This window comes from Triticum urartu, chromosome 3A (genome assembly GCF_056163025.1).
Source record: "Triticum urartu cultivar PI428250 chromosome 3A, HENAU_Tu73, whole genome shotgun sequence".
Lineage (NCBI taxonomy): Eukaryota > Viridiplantae > Streptophyta > Magnoliopsida > Poales > Poaceae > Triticum > Triticum urartu.
Window position 1 is genome coordinate 270,406,980 of NC_141875.1, and position 24,785 is coordinate 270,431,764.

The following is a 24,785-nucleotide window of genomic DNA, read 5'->3' on the forward strand; positions in this document are numbered from 1 at the left end:
AACTTCTTCATATAAATATAGTCAAATTTTGAGAAGTTTGACTTCAGACAATTCTTATATGTAGAGTAAAAAGGACCGGAGGGAGTACTTATGAACGGAGGGAATAGATGACTAATTTAAACAATTGAGGTTTGAATAAAAAACCCTGTTTCATTTCATCACGTGAAAAACCAAAATTAGTTTTCTATTTTTCGGGCACAAGACAGGCTGTACTTTTTCCGAGGCGTGGAGCCGGGCAGAGGACTCTACCCAAACTGCTGCTCTTTCTCCCCGGCCCTTGGGACTTGGGAGTGCGTGAGAGTGAGGGACTCAGCAAAACCCTAATTTTCACCCCAATTCGCCCCTTCCAAACCCTAACCCTAATACGCTCGATGTTGTAATCCCGCCGCGTTTGCCATGGCTCTAGAGGGGCCCGCGGAGCGACGGGACGAGGGCCAGCAGGGAGGGATGGCGAACGGGAATGGCGTGGCTCCGCCGCCGTCGCGCATGGCCGGCCGGCCGTTGGGGGCGGCGGCGTACTCTGACAGGCGGCTGCGCCTCAATCCGAACACGGAGCACAAGCCGCAGGACTACACCGACGTGCGCGGCGAGTACGCGCCAGCCGTGTACAGCGCCCTGGAGCGGCACCTCCCGCCTAGCCTCCTCGATGCCGACCGTGATGTCAAGCTACACTTCATGCGGGACATACTCGCGCGCTATTGGCCCCATGGCGAGCGAAACAAGGTCGAGCTCTCGATCCCTCTTTAGCTACTGATTTATGTGTATATGGGACATATGGACATACTCTTTAGTAGCGGTCGACAGTATCATTCGGCAGTGGGGCCTTGTGGAGGAGAGTTGGCCATGAGAGGAAGTCCGGGGTAATATTGGCACCACTGGTCGCTGGATGCGGTGGGCGAACTAAGGGTATCTCCAACACGGATCCTCGAAACGCCTGCATACATCCGGACTGAGCTGCCCGGATGCACTTTGCCATCCAACGCGGATCCGTATTTGTCCGTCCGCAAACCGGAAGCAAACCAGGGGCTTTGCGGGAGTCCAGACATTTGGCGGAAGCATTGCTAAAGAAGGTGATTAGTTAGCATGTAATCTACTCGTACGCATTAGAAAGTGACCATTACTCCACTCGAATCAACATTAGGCATATTCCTTTTTAAGTTAAGTGTCGGACATTTGAGGTATAGGGTTGGATGGCAGGCTCCCGTATCGTGTCCGTGGAAGCATCCGGACGCGGTCTGCAGACGGATAGTGTGTCCGTTTTGGGGGATAGTGTTCGAGGTGCCCTAACTGCTGCAACTTGCAGAGCAGAAAGCAAGCAGATGCGATGGAAGATAGCAGTCCCGCCAATGGCATCTTTGGGTGATGGGGCAGGTGGTACTTGGTGAGGAGAGAAGATTTGCGGTTGGTAGGAGTGTCAACTGATGAATTGGATGCATATTTGTCAAGGGGCACTCATGAATTTGAATAGGATGTTATAGCAAGTACAATAATACATATCTATTCAATTTGGTTGTATTCTATTCCTCTGTGAATAAATATAAGATGTTTTAGATCACCAAAGTAGTGATCTAAAATGTTTTATGCATATTTACAGAGGGAGTACTATTTAGATACCCCTATAACTTAGGTGATGACACGCAACACGCTCCTTATAGCTCACCTTGTTAGTACAATTTATTTCTATCACCTAAAGGAATATGACATAACATTGAGCTAAAAGATACCATCCAGATATGTATATTGCTTTATCAAATTTGAAGATGGACATGAATAGTTTTAAAAAGACAATTTAGATTAGGAATGTTCAGATCTTGCATCGTACTATATTTCCATTCATAATTTTATGCAATTTCAAACACAACTATAAATCTGGAAAAAATCATTAATCGGATGGGAAAATAACATCCATATTTGTATTCTCTCAAAAGGGTAGTTGAATATTACAGGTATTTTGTATCCATTTGGCAGCCCTATGAGTGGCTACTAACATGGAAGCAGTCTAGTGGCTAGAAAATTACATGACTTGTTTTGTAGAAAGGTTATATGTGATCCAGACAATCCTTTGTTTCCTTTTGCATGTTAAATTAAATTTTGCAAAATGTTTGTTTAGCTATTGGTTTTGCTTGATTTTAAGGGAGTGATAGTCTGTCATCTACCAGTGGCAACTGAATGTGATAAGGCTGTCTCTTATCTGAGTAACAGTCTCTCATCTACCAGTGGCAACTGAATTTGTTTAATGAGAGTTATTGCAAACGCCATTCTCATAAGCCATTAATTCTGGTGCACATATAATTTACATGCATCCATGAATAACTTGTGGTAATTTTTGTTTGAGTTGTGTAATCGAGTGCTTTATACTTTATTTATTGTTCCATCTGTCATAAATAAGTCACGTTCATATGTGGATCTAGTATGACTACTGTTCAGTTTTTACCAGTCGATTGATACTCTTCAATGAGTCAACTACATGCATGTGAAGACATAATATTTTTCTCTCGAATGCATCTACCACATTCAAGCTTTTTAAGCTGAGTAATCTAGCTGTGTGGTGATGTGGTTTTATAACTGATTGATCAAACCTTATGAGAAATTATGTTCATGATATCAACAAGCTTTGGTAGATTTAAGATTATATACTGGTAAGCTCTTTTTAAAAGCAACATCACTAGGATTTATTGGGGTTAGTTTGACATGCTAACATTGTTTTGTCCCACACACATAATTAGCTACATTGTTTTTTCCAGGACATTTTAGCTACAACCGGGTGTAGTCCCCCTACCTATTTGCTTGCCATGTGACCTATATTCTTCCACCCAAACGGGTTAGAGGATAGGTGGAAAATCCAATAGATTTAGCACACATGCAACTGATATCTTATTTATTCTTTCAGAAAAAAAACTAAACAACCTGCCGGGTATCATATATAGGGCATGCTAGTGCGACAAGCTTATACTCTCTAAAAGTTCCAGTATATATACTCCACACTTCCGAATACTAAGGTTGTACTATATTATCTAAGCTCTCTGCAGAATCCTAATATCCTCCATACTTTAACTCAATTACCCAATCATGTCTACATACTCCATATTCTCCAGAACATATCTTGGTATATACTCCATACTTCAATTCTCCAAACACAATGGGAGTATATGTATTGTCGTCTGGGCCCAGAAAGCAAATTTTCAATGCTATTTCTTAACCTGGCCTGTGTTGGCCCGCCCAGAGAAGTGACTGTAGCTTCGCCACTGCACAGGTACAGCCTGATTCAACAAGAGCGATATAGAAAATCAATCTACATGTCATATAGATGCCTCTAAATGGAAGACCATGGTGCATACCTTTTTTCTGTTTATGTCGTTTTGATCTGGTTGGAAGAGAGGAGTTGTTTGGATTGCATGCGTCATCTAGATCCAATCTTCTTTAAATACTACATATAAGATAAGAGACAACCTAACCGGTTAGTTGAGCCAAGAAAATCAGAAGCTCAACAAACCACCAAAGAGGGTGCAAATAAATCGACCTTTTCTCCACCCATGGCCCGTTAAGGTAAGCTCTGATCTTGGTGCAATTGGATGGTGGCGGAAGTGAAGGTAACTACACCTGCTAGTAGTATATATTTTCCTTATATATATATATATATATATATATATATACTCCCTCCGTTCCAAAATAAGTGAAGGTAACTTTAGTACAAAGTTGTACTAAACTTGAGACACTAATTTTGGGGCAGAGGGCGTATATATTATTCCTAAACAATGTATATTATGATGCGTGTGATATATACTTATCTAGCATAGCAATAAGCACAAGTACAAAAGAGAAGTAATTCAAGTTTTTACTACAGTTTTTAATTTTAGTTATCACGGACATACTACTATTTTCCTTCACTTGTAAGTTGTAACATCAGTTTTTTTTTTAAATCTAGGTTTTCTTAGATTTAGCGATTTGATTAGGTTGGGTACTTGGGAATATTTCTTTTGGGAATGAAACGTAATTCCGAGAAGGGGAGCCTTGGTGCAGCGGTAAAGCTGTTACCTTGTGACCATGCTGGAAACAACCTCTTGCAGAAATGAAGGGAAAGGCTGCGTACTATAGACCCAAAGTAGTCGGACCCTTCCCCGGACCCTGCGCAAGCGGGAGGTACGTGCATCGGGCTGCCCTTTAATGAAACATCATTCTGAACACTTGGGTAGTAGGAGTAGAAGTTGCAGGTAAAAATAACATCCTTTTAACTTGTGATATTACTTGCACCTGCAATATCGTATTGGACTGGCAAGTGGCAACACAGCTAGCCATACAGCGACGGTTTTGTTTGCCAGGTCCAATATTTAATCAACTAAGCTGTAGAAATGTGGGGCTATATTTATTACTTAGCCGCAGTAGGATTTGTTAGTACATATTTAGGCAATTTAGATGGAGTTGTTGCATAGAGATACTAGATTAGAACAACAATATTGCATCCTTCATACTCGAGCTCAGTTTTCATTACAAAGTCTGATTGTTACACTGGAAGTGAGCTTTGTTCTTTGTAATTGGTGTTGATTCCTTTGTTGCATGTTTAAACCTTCATCAGTGTATATTCACAACTGGATTATGAAAATGTCAAAGCAAAACAGTGTAGGGAGTGTTTGGTTCCATTGCTTAGTTGGACAATAGCTCGGCTAGCTCATCTAGCAGCTTTCACTTTGATAACCTTGCTTGGTCAAGTCATTTGGTTCTTTTACTTTACCAGCCTTATCGTGAAAACTATTGTCAGGAATGGGTCATAGACTTTTCCGCGAGAAGTTCGCCGTTGGAAGCGAGCCGATTTGGCTCTCCTGAGCAAGCAAGGTTTTCCTAGCCCACCTAAGTCAGCTGGCCCACAAAAGCTAAGATATTTAAATAGTCCCAAACACTTAACCTTGCCCGGCAAGGCTATAAGTACTCTTGCCAAGGATCTAAACGCTCCCAATGTAGTTGAATTTAGCTTTGGCTTGCTTCCAGCATTTCAACCTTGCTTCTTGTTGTGTCTTGTTACTTAAGTGAGCTTACTCATATGATGTATTATTTTTGGTGTAGGTTCATAGGCACAAAGAATACAGGCAGAAGATAGTCCACCTCTATAAGGTTTGCAATTTAGCATCGACTTACATTCTAAATATTTTGAGATGGATAACTGCCAATTTTATTCTCGCATGCACATATATTTGCAATTAGAAATATCCAACATGCATATTAGTATACCATTTGGTTTACAATTTTTGTTTTTTCAATGAATTGTGCGACAACAAATGTGTATGGCGCAATGTGTTTGTCTTGCACAACCTGCCGTATGTTAGAATCGACACGTGTTTTGCAAAGTTTGTTGTTTGTTCTGTGGGCTGGATTGGATAGAAGCCTGTCTAGTGCATAGGGTGTTTGAATTTTCATAGTTAAAAAGTTACAATCCATCATGTGAATTCCATACTTATAAATGTTCTTATCGAGCATGCCATACATGTGGAGATCCTTTTAGTTAGGCACATGAATATGGAAGTAAAGATGAGTTGAATTACATGCAACTTAGTCATAGATGTAAGTATTTTAGTGTAAGCATTAAGTTGACAATATTATTTATCTCAGCACAATATCTCGACAAGGCGTAGCTATTAGAACCTCCATGCATGTAGATGGGCACAAACACTTTCTAATTGTAGTTAAGGCCTCAATTTGCTAACTAAGTAGAAGAGAACTATCGAACGTGGAGTATCTGCTCCTGAGCTCAAAAGCTCCTTGATGAACAGTAAAATTGAAAAAAATAGTAAAAATTCAAAAAATTATGAGTTTTTTTGGTAAACTTCGACAAATGTTTTGTATGCTTGCAAAATTTCAGCACGAAATGACATTCGTGGAAGTCGTGGAAAAAAATTGATGCTCCAATAAATGCTAGTTTTGAGAACATTTTGCAGTGCTGATTTTGTTTTTCATAGATAATGTTGTGTCGAGTGTTAGAACAAGTGACAGCGACACTGATGACTTCTCGATTAAAATAGGACTGCACCAGGGGTCAGCTTTGAGCCCTTAACTTTTTTGCTTCGGTGATGGATGATGTCACAAGGGATATACAAGGAGATATCCCATGGTGTATGCTCTTTGCGGATGATGTGGTGCTAGTCTACAATAGTCGGACGGAGGTCAATAGGAAGTTAGAGACAAACATTGGAATCGAAAGGTTTAGGCTTAGTAGAACTAAAACCAAGTACATGAGGTGCGGTTTCAGTACTACTAGGCACGAGGAGGAGGTTAGCCTTGATGGCAAGTGGTGCCTCATGACACCTTTCGATATTTGGGGTCAATGCTGTAGAAGGATGGGGTATTGAAGATGTGAACCATCAAATCAAAGCCGGATGGATGAAGTGGCGGCAAGCTTCTGGTATTCTCTGTGACAAGAGAGTGCCACAAAAGCTAAAAGGCAAGTTCTATAGGACGGCGGTTCGACCCGCAATGTTGTATGGCGCCGAGTGTTGGCCGACTAGGTGTGGCGGAGATGCGTTTGTTGAGATGGATGTGTGGCCACACGAGGAAGGACCTAGTTCGGAATGATGATATCAGAGATAGAGTTGGGGTAGCACCGATTGAAGAGAAGCTTGTCCAACATTGTTTGAGATGGTTTGGGCATATTCGGCGCACAAAAGCTCTAGTGCACAACGGACGGCTAACGCGTGCTGATAATTCAAGAGAGGTCGGGGTAGACCCAACTTGACATAGGAGGAGTCCGTAAAGAGAGATATGAAGGATTGGAATATCACCAAAGAACTAGCCATGGACAGGGGTGCGTGGAAGCTTGCTATCCATGTGTCAGAACCATGAGTTGGTCGCGAGATCTTATGGGTTTTTCACCTCTAGCCTACCCCAACTTGTTTTGGACTAAAGGCTTTGTTGTTGTCGACTTCACGAATTTCATTCCATGCTGAAATTTGGTAAGCATGCAGAACATTTGTCAAAGTTTACCACAAAAAAATTTCAGATTTGTTTTACTATTTTTTGGATTTTACTGTTGATCAGGGTGCATTTGAGCTCGGGAGAACAGAACTTTCGAGAACTACCCAGTTAATTTGAGGAAAATTGTCTGAAAACCGAGATTGCAACATGGCCAAAGATAGGGCAACCTTGGCCCACCTGGCCACCAATGCAGAGTTGACATACACTACGAAGGAACCAACCGGTTGAGGCTGTCCGCATTCATTGCCATTACCTATCACTCTTGATTTGGCCATTTTGACTTTGCGATGGACAACCATCAACACACCAATCATCATGGGAAACTATCAATGTTTCGGGGAGAAGTCCTTCGGAACGAACAATGCATAATTATGGCTCCCCCAACACAAGTATCATCATAGGCATGTACTACCTCCGTCCAGGTTTAAAAGACCTCGAAGCCAAATCATCATACCAAGACACGCCGTACCCGAGATTCCTCAAAACTCGCTCTTGGTCCAACCAACCAGAGCGCTTCGCTTCCCATTAATTCCCCGCTTGCTAACCTCCCACCCTTAACAACAGTGCGTACCTCACCGCTGCATGGAAGGTTACCCATGCATTGACTGCCTTTTGACCGTGGCTGCTTGATGTGGCTTGAAAGTAGGAATGGCCGCTGCATGTCTCGGTTGGAATTAACTGCCCAAGGCATGGAACAATGCGAACGAGCGAGACTAACATAAGCGGCCTAGTAATTACGAACGGGGCTTTGTGGCTTTCGGGCCCAATAAACCCGGACGGAGGTAGTAATAAACATGGAACATGGCAATAATAAATATCTCCACCAATCTTGCAAGCATACATAGAAGAAATATAAGGATGGGTCATGTATAATGCAAAGCATGGGTCACAAGTGCATGTCCGTATGATATAGGAATGACCATGACATGCAAAATGAATATGGTAAGCTGGGCACGAAGTGTGAAATGAACAATACCCCGTAACCATGTGAGTGCCATGTAGAATAAGGTCCCGAAGTCGTGTTGCCAAAAGGAATGGAGGATAAATACTCCGTGGTAGAGCACATCTTGGTTGCTCTCAAGAGCTCGTTTCGTCTCTCGTGTGCTTGCGAGGTTGACGAATAAGCGTGGGTGCCTACACAACATTGAAAAAGAAACAATGTGTGCGTGTGATATATGTACGCATCATCTATCATGGTGTGTATGTGTATGTTGGGTGTTAGCACAAGATATGCAATGCTCAAATAAGTTTGATGCATGATATAGAAATACGACATCCATCATGAAATGATTGTTGTTATGCATAAGCACAATGGGGATTCAAAGTGTAGCAACCATAGTGCATCAATATCAACTCGGGTATTCGTATTCATGATAAGCATATCGTGCACACAATGATGGGAATCATGGAACACATAAGATCAGTCAAATTCTCCTAACATGTATGAGGAAACTATGGGGGCTTCTTCATGAGTAAGTGTAAGCATGTTGCAAGCAAGACAAGTAAGCAAACACGTGGAGAAATTGGATTGACATATAAAGTAATGCATGTTCAAAGTGAAGTGGTCATGGCATGGCATATGACAAATAGTATTTGTAGGATGCAAAGCATGCAGTATGTTCACACTTCAGAAGTCAGGCAAATGGCATTAACCACAAATTTGTCATCCATGCCATATTTGCAAATTAAATTGCATTTTATGGGATAGGCATAGTTACGACGATAAGATGTCAATGATGTAAGTCAACAATCTTATCCATAGCATATGACAAAGCAAGAGGATTATCAAATATGATGTGACCTAATGAATTCTCATAAGATATCCTATGCAACATTGGATAGCAACTAATAGACTCCACATGAAATTATCATACTGATCATAAATGGATAACAAGTCATCACATGAGAAAGTCAAACTAGCATGAGGCATGACAATAGGGAGACCATCATAATGCGAGCAATCAATATCATGATAGTCCACTAGTGGGACAAGAGCATCACCATTACCTGTAGTGTTACCTTTGAAGGTCCACTCATGTGGTGTATGTGTGGTGGAAAGGGCCATCTTGTGGTCATCTACATCATCTTGATGGAACCATGTGTGTGTGTGTGTTGGGGGGGGGGGGGTCTTCTTTCACCATGGCCATTGTCTTGTCCAAAGGAGGAGCGAAGTTGTTGAGGATCAGGGCGTCATCGTCCACGAGACCTAGCATTAGAAGACACAATAAAGGTAGAGGCTAAGTTGTTAGAATGATGGATGACCTCACTTGACCTATCAACTACTTCACTCTCTCAATATGGTGGCTCACTCCCTCCCTCAAGGTTGGTGCACTCAGTCAAATATAGTGGAGTCACACATCTAACTAATGTGATGGTGGTAGCTCTCACATGGAAACTGGAGCATCTAATCAAACATAGGGTAGTAGTGAACTCTATCGCTCTCTCAAAGTGGAATGCACTCAATCTCACATATGGTGGAATGGCTCTCATCCTCACATGGGATTTGGTCCATCTTGTAGAACTTGGAGCTTGGAGTAGCATCGGTTCACACGTCTCCATAGTCATCATACACCGTCGTGGTTGAAGGGAAATTCTGATGCTCAACCATCTCATCACCTTCACCATAGATGAAGGCCATGTGGTGGGGCTCATCATCATTTGCCTCCATGACCGAAGGGAATATCCCATGGGCGGCCAGCTGGGCACTTCCGAAGATGGAATGGTCACCCTTGTAGTTGGTGGTCGACGTGCTGTAGTCGTCGGAGCTTCTTGTAGGTGATTATGTCGATGTCGGTGTGATCTTGAAGAAGATGGTAGCTCAGAAGCATGCGCACTTGAGCATCGTCATGAAGATGATGTTGAAGATGTGGACGACTTGCATTTGTTGAGCATGTTTTTGATGAGCTCAATGTGTGCGTCCATCTTGGCGCCGATGTAGTCCCACATGGCATCGAAGTGGTTCTTGTTGGTGTAGATTGGAGGTGATGTGCCTTCCCTATCCATATTAACACTCTAGCTAGGTATGAATGAAAGAAATGAACAATACCAAAGTTACCTCTTTTCGATGTTGTATATGGATCAAGGGATCTCACAATTGACAATATGAAATGAGTGCACTTGGTAATGGACCTTGTCCAATCTCACGCTTACACAATAGGCTTATAGTGGAGCTTGGTAGGGATTAGTGGCACGAAATCAAGCAATTTGAAGTCCAAGATATGTAAAAGTTGGAAGAAAACCACAATGAACTCAAAATGCTATGCAAGTTTTCACAAAAGATATAGAGGCAAAAGGAAACTCACACGCCAAGATAATGGGGCTTGTGTAGCCAAAGAAATGAGCATACAAGTTTTACCTAACAAAGATTAAGCTCGTGTTGGACAAACACAAGGAGACGATAGCTTGGTTGTGTGATAGAACTTGGCACCAATCCTACAAGACAAGTGTAATGTTTTCCTATCAAATGTATCCTTAGTACAAGTATCTTTGTCGCACAACTCCTTTGCTTATAAGCTCTTTTGTGACTCTTGCTCTTTTTTTTTTGCCCCTTTTCTTCCTTCCACCACTTCCATTGGGCCTTCACCAAATATGCACGACAAGTATCACAATATGATGCATGAGAGTCACTAAGGTGCTCAAGTTCACCAGGCCCGACAACACTTGGATAGCTAGTCTCAATGGGTGTAAAGGTATGCTCAACTAATGGTGGGGCTATCAAGGGTAATGGCAGGGGAAGATAAGTGTGTGTTAAGATGGATACCTTTGTCAGCGCAATACCTTCATCAAGGTTTGAGGTTAACCGACCTTGCTTCCATTGTTGGTGTCTAAAGTATGGATGGTTGAAGTCGTTGGTGAGCTTGTTGGTTCCTTTACTCGATGGAGAGGTACCAGCTTTCCTTGGTGAGGATCCCCAAGGTCGAAAACGACGAAGATGCACGATTTTGAGTCATCATGGTCGAAGGCCTAGGTGAAGATGCCAATCTGCCAACAATTGGTTCGAAGCAAATGATGTGGAAGCCTAAATGATGACCTTGGGCACATGGATAGCTTCAAAACGAGCCCAAGAACGCTCAAATCAAAGTCCAGAATCAACACTGGCAAGTCAAGTGTGACCGCACAATGCCACACTGGCAAGAACCACAACCAGTAGTGCAAAGAGAGTCAAGCTGGGGCCAGATAGCAAAGCTTTGTGTGTAGAACTCATCAATAGTGGAGTCACCCCGTTGAGGAGCATGCTCTTGGCGAACCACAAACATGTATATGGCATCACCAAAAGGCTTATAGCGCTGGCGAAGAGAGTCCACATTTCAAAGACGTAATAAGGCCCATAAAATCAGAGGCAAACTTAGGCAACACACTAGATGTGAGAACATCCGCAGTACGAGCATCATCATCTTGAGTGTAACTCTGTAAGAAGACAGAGCATCCTACTAAGTGGGAAGAGCCTCCTCATAGGCCAAGACTTGCTGTTCATAAGCATGAATTGCAGCATCATTAACAATCTTAGCTGCATCCTTATTAGTAGCCTGAGAATTTGCAACAAGAGCCGGTGGTGTCAACGGGGTAGCAGCAACAGGAGGAACCGGTTGTGGCGACTAGGGGACCTCGCCGGACAGAATGCCCCGAAGACGAATGCCACGCATATGAATGTGCATAAAGGCAATGGACTCGGTGTAATTAGTACCATAAAAAAATCACCGTGCATCGAGGAACGGCGACATAGCCCGATGACGAAGACATTGGATCTTTTTTTATCTTATTTCTTCTTTTCACGGAGAACCGACACCCAAGTCAATATAGGCAACCAAAGCGTGTCCCAAATCAACCGCTCGATCCGGCGACGGACCAACTCGGGTAGGGTCCATACCAGCGGGTCAGCGCAGGATGCTGGCAGGCGGGCGGACCAATCGGGCGGCAATGCGATCGAGTTGAGCAGGACGGGTGCCTGCGTCAACGAATCGAGGTAGGGAAGGGAGCCGGGTGGCTGATCTAGCAGGCGTTGGCGTGCTTCAGCTGATCCAGCAAGAAGACGTGGGCGAGCTAAGCAAGTTGAGCGGGTGTTCGCCGCAAGCCTATCTAGTGGGTGCCATGCGGCAGTCGTGTTGATGGGCGGCAGTTGAAGATCGAGATACGACGGCCTTCACGGGAAACGGCGGTGGGGAGACGTGGTGGGTGAAGTGGGCAACAAGGTGGGGAAGTGGAAGGAGCGACGATCGGCAAGAGATGAGGATGGCGTGATGGAAGATTCAAGCATGAGTTGCGCGTGCACAAAAATTAACATAGGCTCTAATACCATGTTAGAAAATACGTAACTTGTATTTCCTGGGGGTCAACAACTTTCATCGTACTCTGCTCTCCAAAGAGCAACTCTTCTCAAAATCTCAAGAAAAAAGGTGCTGACTTGGATTCCCATTCTAAGGATTCTTGTGGTTCCGGGAATCCGGCTACAGTAGAACCAGGAACGGGAAGCTCTCCCCTTTTTCCGCCAAAATTAAAATTTGCTCCTGCTACTCAGCCTAGAGCCTTGAGCATTATACAAGGACGTGCTGTAGGAGGAATTGCCACGACATGGGCATTCTTCTTAGAGAGAATTATTGCAGTAGGATAGTGGTTAGGTATATTTCTAGGTTTTCACAGTTTTGGCCTGTACTTTCATAATGATACCATGAGTGCTTTAGACCGTCCACAAGATATGTTTTCTATATATATATCTATACACACACATCCTACCACCCGGTGGTAGTTACCCCACATGTCTCATATACTATCATGTAGTAGTATATATACTACTTTATCATTCTACATATATTAATATACTATATCTATGATATTTCAAAGCAAGTTACACGAAAAAATTGCATATGAGCCCATAGGTTTTGTTATATTTGTGAAATACGTACACATTTGTACGTGAAAAAGAGTATGCTCAAAATATGGTACATACTACCTAAAAAGTAGTATATATACTACCTAAACATTGTTATATACATACTACACGTATATACTCTCGGTTTTGACAGATACTACATACACGGGCGTAGGCAGGCCCCGGGCTGCCCTGGCCGTGGCCTAGGGCGTAGAGTGACAGCCCTTCGTTGACTGTAGCAAACAGTGCCATACTGTAGCTACAGTGTTCACTGTACCGACGAAGCTGAGCCTGGGTCGTGGGGAAATCCTAGCTACAGCACTGACTACATAGAACATACAAAACACAAGTGGTGGTAACTACCACTGGTGGTAGGAAACATTTGTCATATATATATATATAGTGTTACTATTCATCACCCAGGGTGCAGAATAAATTATTCCTCACCCGAGGTAATCTTACGATCATTTTATAATTTCGTTTGGAATTCAAATAGTTACATTCCTATTGATTCACTACGTAAAATTTGACATAAGAAAATAAAAGTATAGGTCATAAGACAAGAAAATTTATAGTTTATGTGTATTTTAGACTATGTTTTTACGTTTGTAATTTTACATAACATAAAATATTTTTTACGGCGATTATATATTTTCTTACGGTCTCTTTTTGCGTTGGAAATAAGACAACACTTACGGAACGTAAAATTACGGTGCATTGATGGTAAAATAGAGGGGGGTGAAGAATAACTATTCCTCACCCAGGGTGACGAATAGCGCGACTAGACAAAATTGTGAATATCAAAACTGACCATGGTCACAACTATCACTGCCGATAGGGTCTGCCCAGGGTGACGAATAGCGCGACCATATATATATATATATATATAGGCAAAATTGTGAATATCAAAACTGACCATGGTCACAACTATCACTGCCGAGAGGGTCTGCTCCGTGATCCGTGCGTATGAGGGAGAGGTAGAAATATGCACGCCTTTTTCTCAATTTCGACGGCACTTCACCCACTGATTCCCTGACACTTTCTGCAGCGGGCAAAGTCTTTTCGCAAGTGTCGGAGTTGGTGGTCCAGCAAGAGGCACATGGATTTTGTGTGGTCCGTGGCCTGCCACTGTTTCCTGCATCCCATACTTCGCTCACGGGTCGACACTTTTGAGATTTTTGCATTCGTGACTTGAGACGAGGTGGACCACCAACCCCTTTGATTTTTTTACTTAACCATAAGGACTTGTCAATGTACTCGATCCTCTTCACCGCCGCTCGCCATATCCAGCCATGAGGACCCCTGTTTTTCTCCTTCCTCCTCCGTGACACCACAGTTGTTTTGCACTTCTGCCCTCGCGTCACGCCCCCTTCACTCCCCCAATCTGGAGCACCAGAAGCAAGGCCCAGCTGGGTCTCCTACTCACATCACTCCTCGCCACGGCGTCGCCCAACCTGCTCGTCTCCTTCCCTCTGGTCGCCCGAGCCGAGGTCGACGGCGAGCTGCAGGACGTCCACGAGCCCATGGAGCAGGCGCTCGAGGGAGTAGTTCCCCTGCTCCCATTCCTCTTCCTCGCCTCGTTGCCATGGTCACTGGCCGCCACGCGCTCCAGGTGATCTCCTCCCTTTACCTGCATGATGCTTGTGCGTGGCCGTCTATGTGGTGATTTTCCCCACAGATCCACATGGGTTCATCTTGCTGGGAAAAAGAATTCACCTTTGTTTGTTTCTTCCCCTACCCATCTCAGATCTGTTGTCATGAAGCTACATCGAGGCCGTCAACATGCGTGATGTGAACGATGACCCACCCCCGCTGTTTCCCCTCTCATCAGGTGTGATGCTTGCGCGTGAGTAATGCTTGTGCCTTTGTGCTGATTTTTAATCACCTGGGAGTTGACTAGTTAGTTCGCGGTGATGGACATATTGATCGAGCTCATTTTGTGGTCATGGCCGAAGCACTTTTTTTACACAAGTAGTCTGATCATGGCTGAAGCACTTCTTTTTTGCACAAACAGTTTGATAACGGCTGAAGCACTTAAGTGAGACATTGAAGAAAATGTTATCTGAATCAACGCATGTTGACTTTGTCCTCTATGACCATATTATTATCTGAATGAAGGCACACACATTTAGTTTCTCTGAAATATTACAAGTTACGGAGGGAGTACAACTTATCTGAACATGATGTTCATTTCATGCTTTATAAACCATTGGTATTAAATTTAATCAACAACATTTCGACTTTTCGGGTAATAGTTTCAGTCTTGGATTCAGAAATTTAACTGTGTGCCATGGCTGGGCCTGGGTTCAGAATTTTTTAATGCGACTATATGCCCTGGTCCTGCAACCAGACGACGCAGGGGAGAGAGCGCCACATGCGAAACGCCATGTTCAGAAAGGCTGAGACTGCATTTTCCTCTTCTGTAAGAACTCACGAGCATTGATGAACACCATTTGTCTGACTCGGGGTGCCCTTGAATCGGAGAAAACAACACAACTGACCAGTGTTTCAGCTTGGCGAACACAAAGATATTGATGACTTGCTGCTGGTCATATTTTGAATGGCACGTAGAGATACATAATTTATTATGCCTCGGCTGGGCTACTACCAAATTGGAATGTTATGTGCATCCATTGAACGCTACCTATACCTGCATGATGCTTAAGTACAAAAGTCTAGGCGTAGCCAGTTATGTTGAACACACATGCAGCTCAACTGGTCAGATTTTAGTGGAGATAATAACCGGACTGGATTTGATCCACTATACTCAACTTTTAAAATAAATATTCTAAACTTTGGGAGGAGTAGTTTTTCATTTATATAATAAGTTTTTCTATTTGCAGTAAATTTTGATATAATATGCACAAAAATGATTTTTTTGGAATGAAGAACTGTATTAGCAATGTTTAGATCCTGACTGACCACTCTTAACGTTGGTCCCAAATAGTCTTTCACGAAAAGTCGGCGTACCACCAAAGTGGAATTGTTGTGATAATGGAACAAAAAATAGACTTTGTGAAGAACCGGTGCCCCACATTCATGGAACTGTTGTTCAACTCACTCAAAAACGTACGACGCGATAATGGGTTGACAGGTCGCCATGAAGAACCGCTAAAACTATGAGGGGGAGACCCGTGTACGAAGGAAAGGAAAGGGAACCGAAAATAGACTTTGTGAAGAACCGTTGTCCCTCATTCATGGAACCTTTGTTCAGCCCGCTCAGAAATGTACGTCGCGATAATGGTTTCGCGAGTTACCATTAAGAATCGCCAAAACTACGAGGGGAGAACCGTCTACGAAAGAAAGGGAACCAAAAATAAACTTTGTGAAGAACTGTTGACCCTCATTCATGGAACCGTTGTTCAACTCGCTCAGAAACGTACGACACGATCATGGTTTCATGGGTCACTATGAAGAACCGTCAAAACTACCAAGGGTGAGCCATCTATGCTGGTGTGGTGGCGAATGAACGCGCGAGAGTAGACCGGGGCACCCGCACGAGAATTGCACTGCGGCCGCGCCCTTGAGCGAGACGGAGGATGGCCCTGTCGCCGCCATCATGTACTGCTAGCCTTTTTCTAGCGGTGGCAAGGAGATTAGAGCCGTGAAAAGTTAATGAATGCAACCACACGTACAGAATATCTTGTATGGTGGTGCATGTCACGAGTCTTTGGTTTTGATACTTCCAGAGTTTGTGTCGTGAAGGATTGGATCTTCCGCGAGCAGTATAAACATATAAATTGAAGATTACAAGGGGACGTATTCATCGTCCCGTCCTCACGTGACAGTGTCACTTATGAAACTCCACCCACCTTGCATTCACTTATCTTTGGTCCAACTTACTAGTATGCGTCAACATACTAGTATCACCTTACGTGGTCAGCAAATACGGGAGCGGCCATTACGGCTCTTAAATTAGCATGCGTTAGACTTAAAAGAGCTGCAAAAAAACTAATGCCAAAATTTTTAAAAGAACAGCACTATACGAGAGTGAGAACAGGCAACACGTGGTCTATAGAGCAATAAAACAGAATGAAGAAGAGTGGACGGAGTCCGTTGCGGTGTGTAAGCATGGCTAGAAAAATCCAAACAGTTGGAACCATAAGATGATGGGCTCCCGTGGGATAGCCCGTGTCAGGAGACATTGCCGGGCCCAGTAGTGGCAGGGTTGGATCAGAACCTTAACAGAGGGTGGCAGGTGTGTACAGTAAATAGGACGTGCGAAAAATCAAGCTGTCAGAGAGAAAAGGAACCGCTGACAAGGAAAAGTTCTAATCTCAATGCACTCACGTAAGGTTCTGATAGTTGTGACCCTGGTAAGTTCGGATAGGGAATCTCATTCCTATATATATACTAACCGAGAGCGCAGATTAAGCTATCGTACGCTCCGGCCGCTAATTCCTCGCTCGGCGCACTGCTCGGCCAATGAAGCCCCACCTCCGCCTTTTTGTAGCAAATGATGGTAAATAGAAATGAAACATATGGTAACAGATTAATTTTCCTTACCATTGCCACGCGCCTCACTTCGTCTCGTGTCCTTTTGTTAACGACAGTAAACATGCTAGCATATGTGGTAATAGATGCGATACTTTTACCAAGTTACAGCACCACGATACGCTATGGCTCCACCACTAATGGTGGTAAAAATAGGAACATATATGGTAACCGAATAATTGTATTACTACTATCGTGAACCTCTTGCTATGTGGTAATTGCATTACCATATATGGACCCCATGGCTCCTACCACTAACCATGGTAAGGTATGAACATATATGGTAATGGAATAAATCATATTACTGCTGCCGTGAACCACTGCTTGCTATGTGGTAACTGCATTACCATATATGGATATGGGTCAGTAAAGAGATCTGCTTTGGTTACTATAGGAAGGGTGATGTTTTACTGTTAGATTAAGAGGGTATATTACAACGCCGTAAAAATATGTATTACTACCGATTGCCACTACTTTACGATCAAAATATAGTTGGCCCAGGTGGGCATTCGGGGCATTCTGTGCGGGGGATCCACTCGTAAAATCCAACAACTAATTACGATTGAATTTATAACTGCACGAGGCGGGAGGCGGGGGCTGGGGACTAGGATACTGGGCTGATTAGCATGCGCGCTGCGGGAGTTGATCCGATCGGTCGCACCCTGCTGGCCGGAGCGTATGCTTAGTTATAATACGCTCAGGCTGATTTTAGCAGACCTATATATATATATATATATATATATATATATATATATAGAAAGAGAGAGAGACACACACACGGATAGGTGGTAAATATGCAGGAAACCCCTTACAATGGGGAAAATATACAGGCTGAGCATGATATAACTCTAAAAGTATTGGCTATCATGTGCCACAGGAGTCAGGACTCAACGTCACCATTTTGTCGGATCTTTTAAAATATTTTAGATAGAAGTGTGGCTAGTAATTGGCCATGGTTTTATTTTTTGGAGGACTATTTCTTTCCTGTTTGCTTGCTTGTAATTCACTTTTTTGCCAACTTACAGCCACTTCATCAAGAATTATACAGCATGCACCCTTCGGCTTTCTTCTTACCAACATTCCTTGAAGCAGTAAGAACCAATACAGAAGAAAGCATTGCAAGTATAATGACTGAACCAATTCCTGGTGTTTTTTCATTTGCTATGTTACAGCCCAACTTTTGTGACATGCTATTGGAGGAGGTATGGCAAAGTAATTAACACCCAATTTAGCTCTTATGAAGGCTTTTGCTACAATGTGAAAGCAATTATTTACACCTTTGTAGGTAGAGAACTTTGAAAAGTGGGTTCATGCAATGAAATTTAAGATAATGAGGCCAAATACAATGAATAAGTATGGTGCTGTCCTTGATGATTTTGGCCTGGAATCTATGCTGAATCAGTTCATGGAGGAGTTCATAGCTCCAATTTCTAAAGGTTATTTGATTTATTGCTGTACTGTTGTAGATAGGAAGAATCACTATTGGTTTAATTGTTTCAGCATACCTTTCCTTCCACATTAATATTATGTTCTTTGTGTCAACCTTCAGTTTTTTACGCTGAGGTTGGTGGAGGAACATTGGACTCTCATCATGCTTTTGTTGTTGAATATGGGAAAGACAGAGATGTTGAACTAGGTAAAGTTACCATTGTTTTTTTTCCCAGGGATGCCGCCAGAAATTTTTGAGGTTCTCTGTTCTTGAATTGTGCATGTCTGGATGGCTGCCTTTTAGAGGGATACTCATGCTGTAAAATCTGTGCCCACCCCCGCCCCCCGCCCTTTATATTGAGGATAGCACATGAAGCAACCTCTTGGGCCTTCTTTCAACTCATATATCTGTTTGAACAAAGTAAAGCCACATATTAGATCTATATGTGGAAGATACTCGTAATGGCTCTTTCTACCAAACGTGAAGGACATAGCTTATTTTGTTAATGTGGACTGATACAATCTTGCTGTGGTACTATTGATTTTTAGTTTTTCCATCGTGATGATCATGGTCTGCAAGAAGTGTATATATCCACTATAAAAACTGGTGCTCTTAAACTGGCCATAGCTGTCTTGTGATTTTCTGTTTCCTGCCTAGTGTATCAGTGACTCTCATTTGTCTCAGAATAGAAGCTCGTTTTCATGTCAACTCCATATTCCACACCCTAGGTGTGTCCTTTTTCCATCTCCCTCTCTTATATTATAGTGGTGATGTTCTAGTATTTGTTTCATATTTTTTGAGAACTTTTGAACTGTCGAATCCAGACAACATTGATACACACAATTGTACCTATATAGGAGGATTTTCTATCAATAGTTACCACATAACCTGTTTAAGATTTCAACATTGTAGAAGTTCCCAAAATCATGACAAAAATACTATGACACTAGGACTATAATGTAAGATGATCTAATGGATTGATTGAAAAAACACGACTTCCTGTGACCTGGACAGAAAAAGAAAAACAAATAGTTGAGTTCATATATATGTCGAACTGAGCTGAAATGATTGTAATTTTTGCCGAGGGCACATAAAGTCATATTTTCCCAATCACTCCGTTGGATCTTCTTATATCATAATGGTGATGTTCTAGCCTTAACGGGTTCTGCAGACAACATTGATACACACAATTTTACCTTGTAGTATGCCTTGTATGATCCAACATTATGGCAAGGTGACCTTTTTTGTTTGATAATTTTCAAATCAATTAGTATGCTCTGTTATTCTGTGCTCGTTTCTTTGAAAATAGGGATAATTAATTTGGTGCCCTTAGTTGTGTCCCCCTCGGCAGGTTTGCCCCTAGTTTCCGAAAGCCCTCGTTCTTGCCCAACTCACTTTGGTTTCTTTGTGCTTTTGCCCTCCCGTCACGGTTCCGTCCAGTCAGCGCCGTTTGACCGCTACCGGCGCTAGATTTAGGACACGGCTTGCCCGCCGTGCTCACTCGCTTGTTCCCCCCCTCACTCTTTCGTTCCCCATTCCTCCCGTCACTCTCTCTCCCTATCCAAACCCTAGTTCGTCGGCGCCTCAACACCAAATCCAGAAACCCTAGGGGCACCACCACCAGAACGTCGTCTGCAGCACCAGCACATCCATTTCCAGGCGATGGGGGAGAATGGAGAAACCCTAGGCGGCGGCCGCCGCCACAAGAAGGGAATCGCATCGGCGCGGGAGGGCGATGGCTGCGCGCACAAGCATAGCTGCCTGCATAATTGCATAGGGCGTATCTGATATTCTAGCACAAAATAAGTGCGTTGGTCCTTCTATACCCCACTATATTTCCTACATGCATCATCGAATACAACACTTAAGATGTAATAATTAGGGGTATTGGGTCACTTTCAATGTTCTCTTGGTTTATGCGCAAGAGAAAATATGCCCTGATTTTTGGAAAGGAGAGCTGTAATTACCAGAACTTTCATTCCTTCTATTTTTCTTTACTTACATTTTTTTGTCACTTCTCGTGTGACACTTTCTGCAAGACAAGTCCATCTGCTTTGCCACCTCTTTAGTGCCTAGAGATACCATCTAAGCAAGTCAAATATTTTTTTCTCTGTTGTAAGCTATTAATACTCGGACTTGCAGGTTTCCATGTTGATGATTCTGAGGTCACATTAAATGTTTGCCTTGGCAAGCAATTCTCAGGCGGTGAATTATACTTTCGCGGCATTCGTTGCGAGAATCATGTGAACTCAGAAACACAGCATGAGGTACATGGTGTTTGGTAACTACTGTGAACTAACATAGATTATTGTATTTCTTCTTTTAAGATTTATATGGTTCTCATTTGTTTGTCCATGTGCCCATGCATGCTGGGTTTTGCCATCTTTGTTGATACTGATTAACTTGAATGCATTACTTCTAAAATTCTCGCGCATGGAATTTGACATCAGCTGTTGGCAAGATAGGGATGTTGAGCTGTTCACATCAGTTATACAGTACCTGCAAATCAATATAGTTCATACTTTACCTTTTTTCAAAGAAATAATTATCAAGTATAGGAGGAAGCAATTTCAACCAAGTATTCCCATGCCTGATCTTGGCTGCAGGAAATGTATGATTACTCTCATGTTCCTGGACGAGCTGTACTTCACCGTGGCCGTCATAGACATGGTGCTAGACCGACATCATCAGGGCTCAGAATGAATCTGCTTTTGTGGTGCAGAAGGTACTCAGATCTCTCCTTGCAATTTCAATTTTGTCCCAAGATTTCTCAGTGGCCTATTTTTGCATCCGGACATGTCCACTCTCTCTAGCCTTCATCGCCATAGTTAAATAATTTGCCATACATGCATTTATATACTGTGTTATTATCATACTTCCCTACTATGATATTTTTTTAATGTTCATATCTTAATGGTTTTGTGGGTTACTTATATTTTTGATTCCTTTTTGTATTTATGTTGCTTGTATTTGAGTTATGCAACTTTCCGTTGTTGCCAAGAGTTCATAGCCGTAAGACTTGAGCATTTATTTGGTTAAAGCAATTTCATTATTAGGATTTGTGCGCTAATCTCTTTAACAAGCCTAATATTGAAGTAGCAACTTAACATATTCCATGGGCTCTAGCCAATATAGCAGTACATGAGAAGTAGTAAGATAGGAATCCGTATTGAATAGGAAATACATAAGAGAGCATACAAGACTACAGCTATCTCTCTAACACCTTCAACTGAAATTAATGTTGAAAAAGTGGATAGACAAAAAAATCTGGAGAAGCTCCAGGGAAAGACCGAGCATAGAAGGGACATGGTTCATCAAAAAGAATATACCCTCAGAAACCGACATCTATAGGCCAACATGACAATAACAATGATATTCCTTATGCTGAGTACTGTAGCGTATACAAACACTCTCAACAGACTGAGTGGTCAGCGTAGTGTGCTCACAGGGTGCTACAATCACATGCATAGCACACACAATCAAAGAGCTGAAGCCTAGACTAAACAGGTACGCTGCTACAAAGATTCTTAGAGCAGGAAAAGGCTGAATATTAGTTAAGTTGGCAGTAGAAATGGCCCAAGCCCCAGTCTGAAAATGAGGTGGAACAGCAGAAGCAACCATTAGAGCAAGAAGATGACGCGTACCTGAGCATGAGGACCAGGGCAAGGAACTGAGAAAGGGTGTCCTGCACAGAATGACAGCGACAAAGTGGTCTACGTAAATTGCATCCTCCAGAATCAACAAGAAAAGCAGGAATAGTGGCAATTTTTAATCGTGTATGGATCATTGTGGCGGAACTCCTGTAGATAGATAATATCTCACTAGGGAAGACACGAACACACACACACATACATGGTGAGAAAAATCGTCTGAGTATATACAAAGCAGAAGTGAAGTAGCACCAAATTTGGATAATAAGGGACGCAGATGCTTTTAGGTCAGTAATAAGATGTAAAACAAAATTGGTTCCATTTGACCCCGTGGCATGTCGTATAACTGTTGCATGTCTACTGCGTGCTCAGATGGTTGTTGAAATGAGAACCCAGCAGCTTTCCGTGTATGCATGAAGTATTTTAACATTGCTGTTACTTTTAGGACGTGTTTCGGAGTTTTTCATCCGTCATCTGATTACAGTGTCAATGCATACCGATACATCTGTTTGGTAAACATTGTCTTGTAAACAATACCCCGTAAACTGATCAGGTACTATTCACGGGCTATTCTGCCCGAGCCCCCCCCCCCCCCCCCCCCCACCCTATCGGTTCCCGTTACCGCAACGAAGCTCTCTCTCTCTCTCTCTCTCTCTCTCTCCCCCTGCAGATTTCCAGCGAGTGCTCCCTCCCCCGTCCCATCTGCCCCGATCTTCTCCGTCGACCCTCCTACTCTCCTGTGGCGAGCAGCAGCGTCTTCTTCTACCCGAATCTCCTCTGCAATCTCCTTACTCCATGGATCCCCTTTGCCGCCGATCTTCTCCGTCGACCCTCCTCCGACTAGGAGCAGCATGAGCACATGCACTGTTCTCCATTTTTGTCACTCGAAGTGCTTGTTGCGAGCAGCCCAGCCATGCGAGGACCAACCAGTGGCCGCCTGATCCCCGCAGCCCCATGGGCCTTCCATGCGCCGTTAGCGATACATGTGTTGAACCAAACATATTTCAGTTTTTACCAATACAGTTAACAGTGCCGCTGTAATCTGATTACCTTTATGTTTACATTACCTTTTCCCAACCAAACACATCCTTAGTTATTACTCCCTCCGTCCCAAAATAAGTGTCTTAAGCTTAGTACAAATTTGTATTAGAGCTAGCACAAAGTTGAGACACTTATTTTGGAACGGAGGGAGTGCAATTTAATGTTACTAACAGGAGTCTGGACAGCTGAATTATTGCATCTTTTGTTCAGCTCCGTGTTCAGGGAGATGAAGAAATACCAGATGGATTTTTCTAGCTGGTGCGGTGAGTGCCAGCGTGAAAAGACAGAGAGGCAGATTCAGTGCGTCAAAGCGACCAAGTTGGTAAACTACTCTTTAGAACACTCGTACGCTGTCCATTTGGCAGCTAACATTCTGTTATTAGCTTCTAACACATTTCTGCTTTACTTCCGAACAGGCATTTCTTAGGGGTGCTGGAGGGGCAATGATTTAAGTCATATTTACTGCATGTATTTTATGCAATCCTGTATTATATTAAACATCCTTTGATCATTGGGAAACATCTAGTATAATTGTTGTCAAATTTCCAGCTCGTATGTTTGTCAGTGTCATTGCATCTTATGTAAATCTGAACTTCCCTTCTGCATTGCCACATAAGCCATGGTTTTTACTTTTATAGTGTTTCAGTTGTACTGGTGTATAAAGCATGAGTAATGCTAGAGTTACTGAACCCCCTTCTATGTATTCTGCGGATTATAGTTAGGTGTCTGTTTCATATTTGGAGATTAAAGGGGAGCCCCCCCCCCCCCCCCCCCCCCCTAATATCCTCATATATACGTCTAGGATTATTGGTAAATCATCTATTTTGAAGAACAGGGAGGCCTCTCCCCGGTTTCATTAACCAGAATGAGTCTTACTCTTACAAAACTAAAGTTCAGAGTTGCAACCTAAGGCTATATTACAGCCCTGCTCAACAAGGAGCCAAAGGACAACGAAAACACATGGGAAACTAAAAACAACAGCCCTGAAAGGCAAGGCGATTGAAGACAGACACATCGCACTCGCACTTGCATGACGGCCGAATCACATCGCGATCTCGCCCCCTCCTCTCCTGAACTTGTGCCAAGGCCGCCTGGGGCGACCAACATATTACAAGGGTGGACATAGGGCTGTGCATCATGGTCTTGTCGTCATATTCTTGCTTCTTGGCAGGAGAAAGGAAGCCATCATCTTCAGAGATTTTAAGGTTGTCCCAGCTTGCACCAACATCCAACCCTGTATTCCTCGCTTTCAGCCACACGCAAGGGTTGTTGGAGTAGTTTTGCCAGCACACTCAAGAACACCTCCACCTGGGTTTTGCTTGTGTCTGGGGTCAGAGTTACCTAG

General features: G+C 43.0%; 1 protein-coding gene across 2 annotated transcripts; it reads left to right on the plus strand.

Annotated features, from left to right (window-relative positions):
- Positions 1-241: 241 nt before the first annotated feature.
- LOC125543876 (2-oxoglutarate (2OG) and Fe(II)-dependent oxygenase superfamily protein) lies at positions 242-24,075 on the plus strand. 2 transcript variants are annotated; one of them, XM_048707368.2, is made up of 9 exons: positions 242-723; positions 5,059-5,106; positions 18,346-18,522; positions 18,606-18,756; positions 18,870-18,956; positions 20,892-21,016; positions 21,356-21,474; positions 23,651-23,762; positions 23,857-24,075. In XM_048707368.2, the coding sequence occupies exons 1-9, from the start codon at positions 397-399 to the stop codon at positions 23,890-23,892; spliced, it is 1,182 nt and encodes a 393-aa protein (XP_048563325.2). In that variant the 5' UTR covers positions 242-396; the 3' UTR covers positions 23,893-24,075. The 2 variants fall into 2 exon arrangements, with proteins under 2 accessions (XP_048563325.2, XP_048563326.2); XM_048707369.2 differs by having other exon boundaries at positions 23,651-23,758.
- Positions 24,076-24,785: the final 710 nt, after the last annotated feature.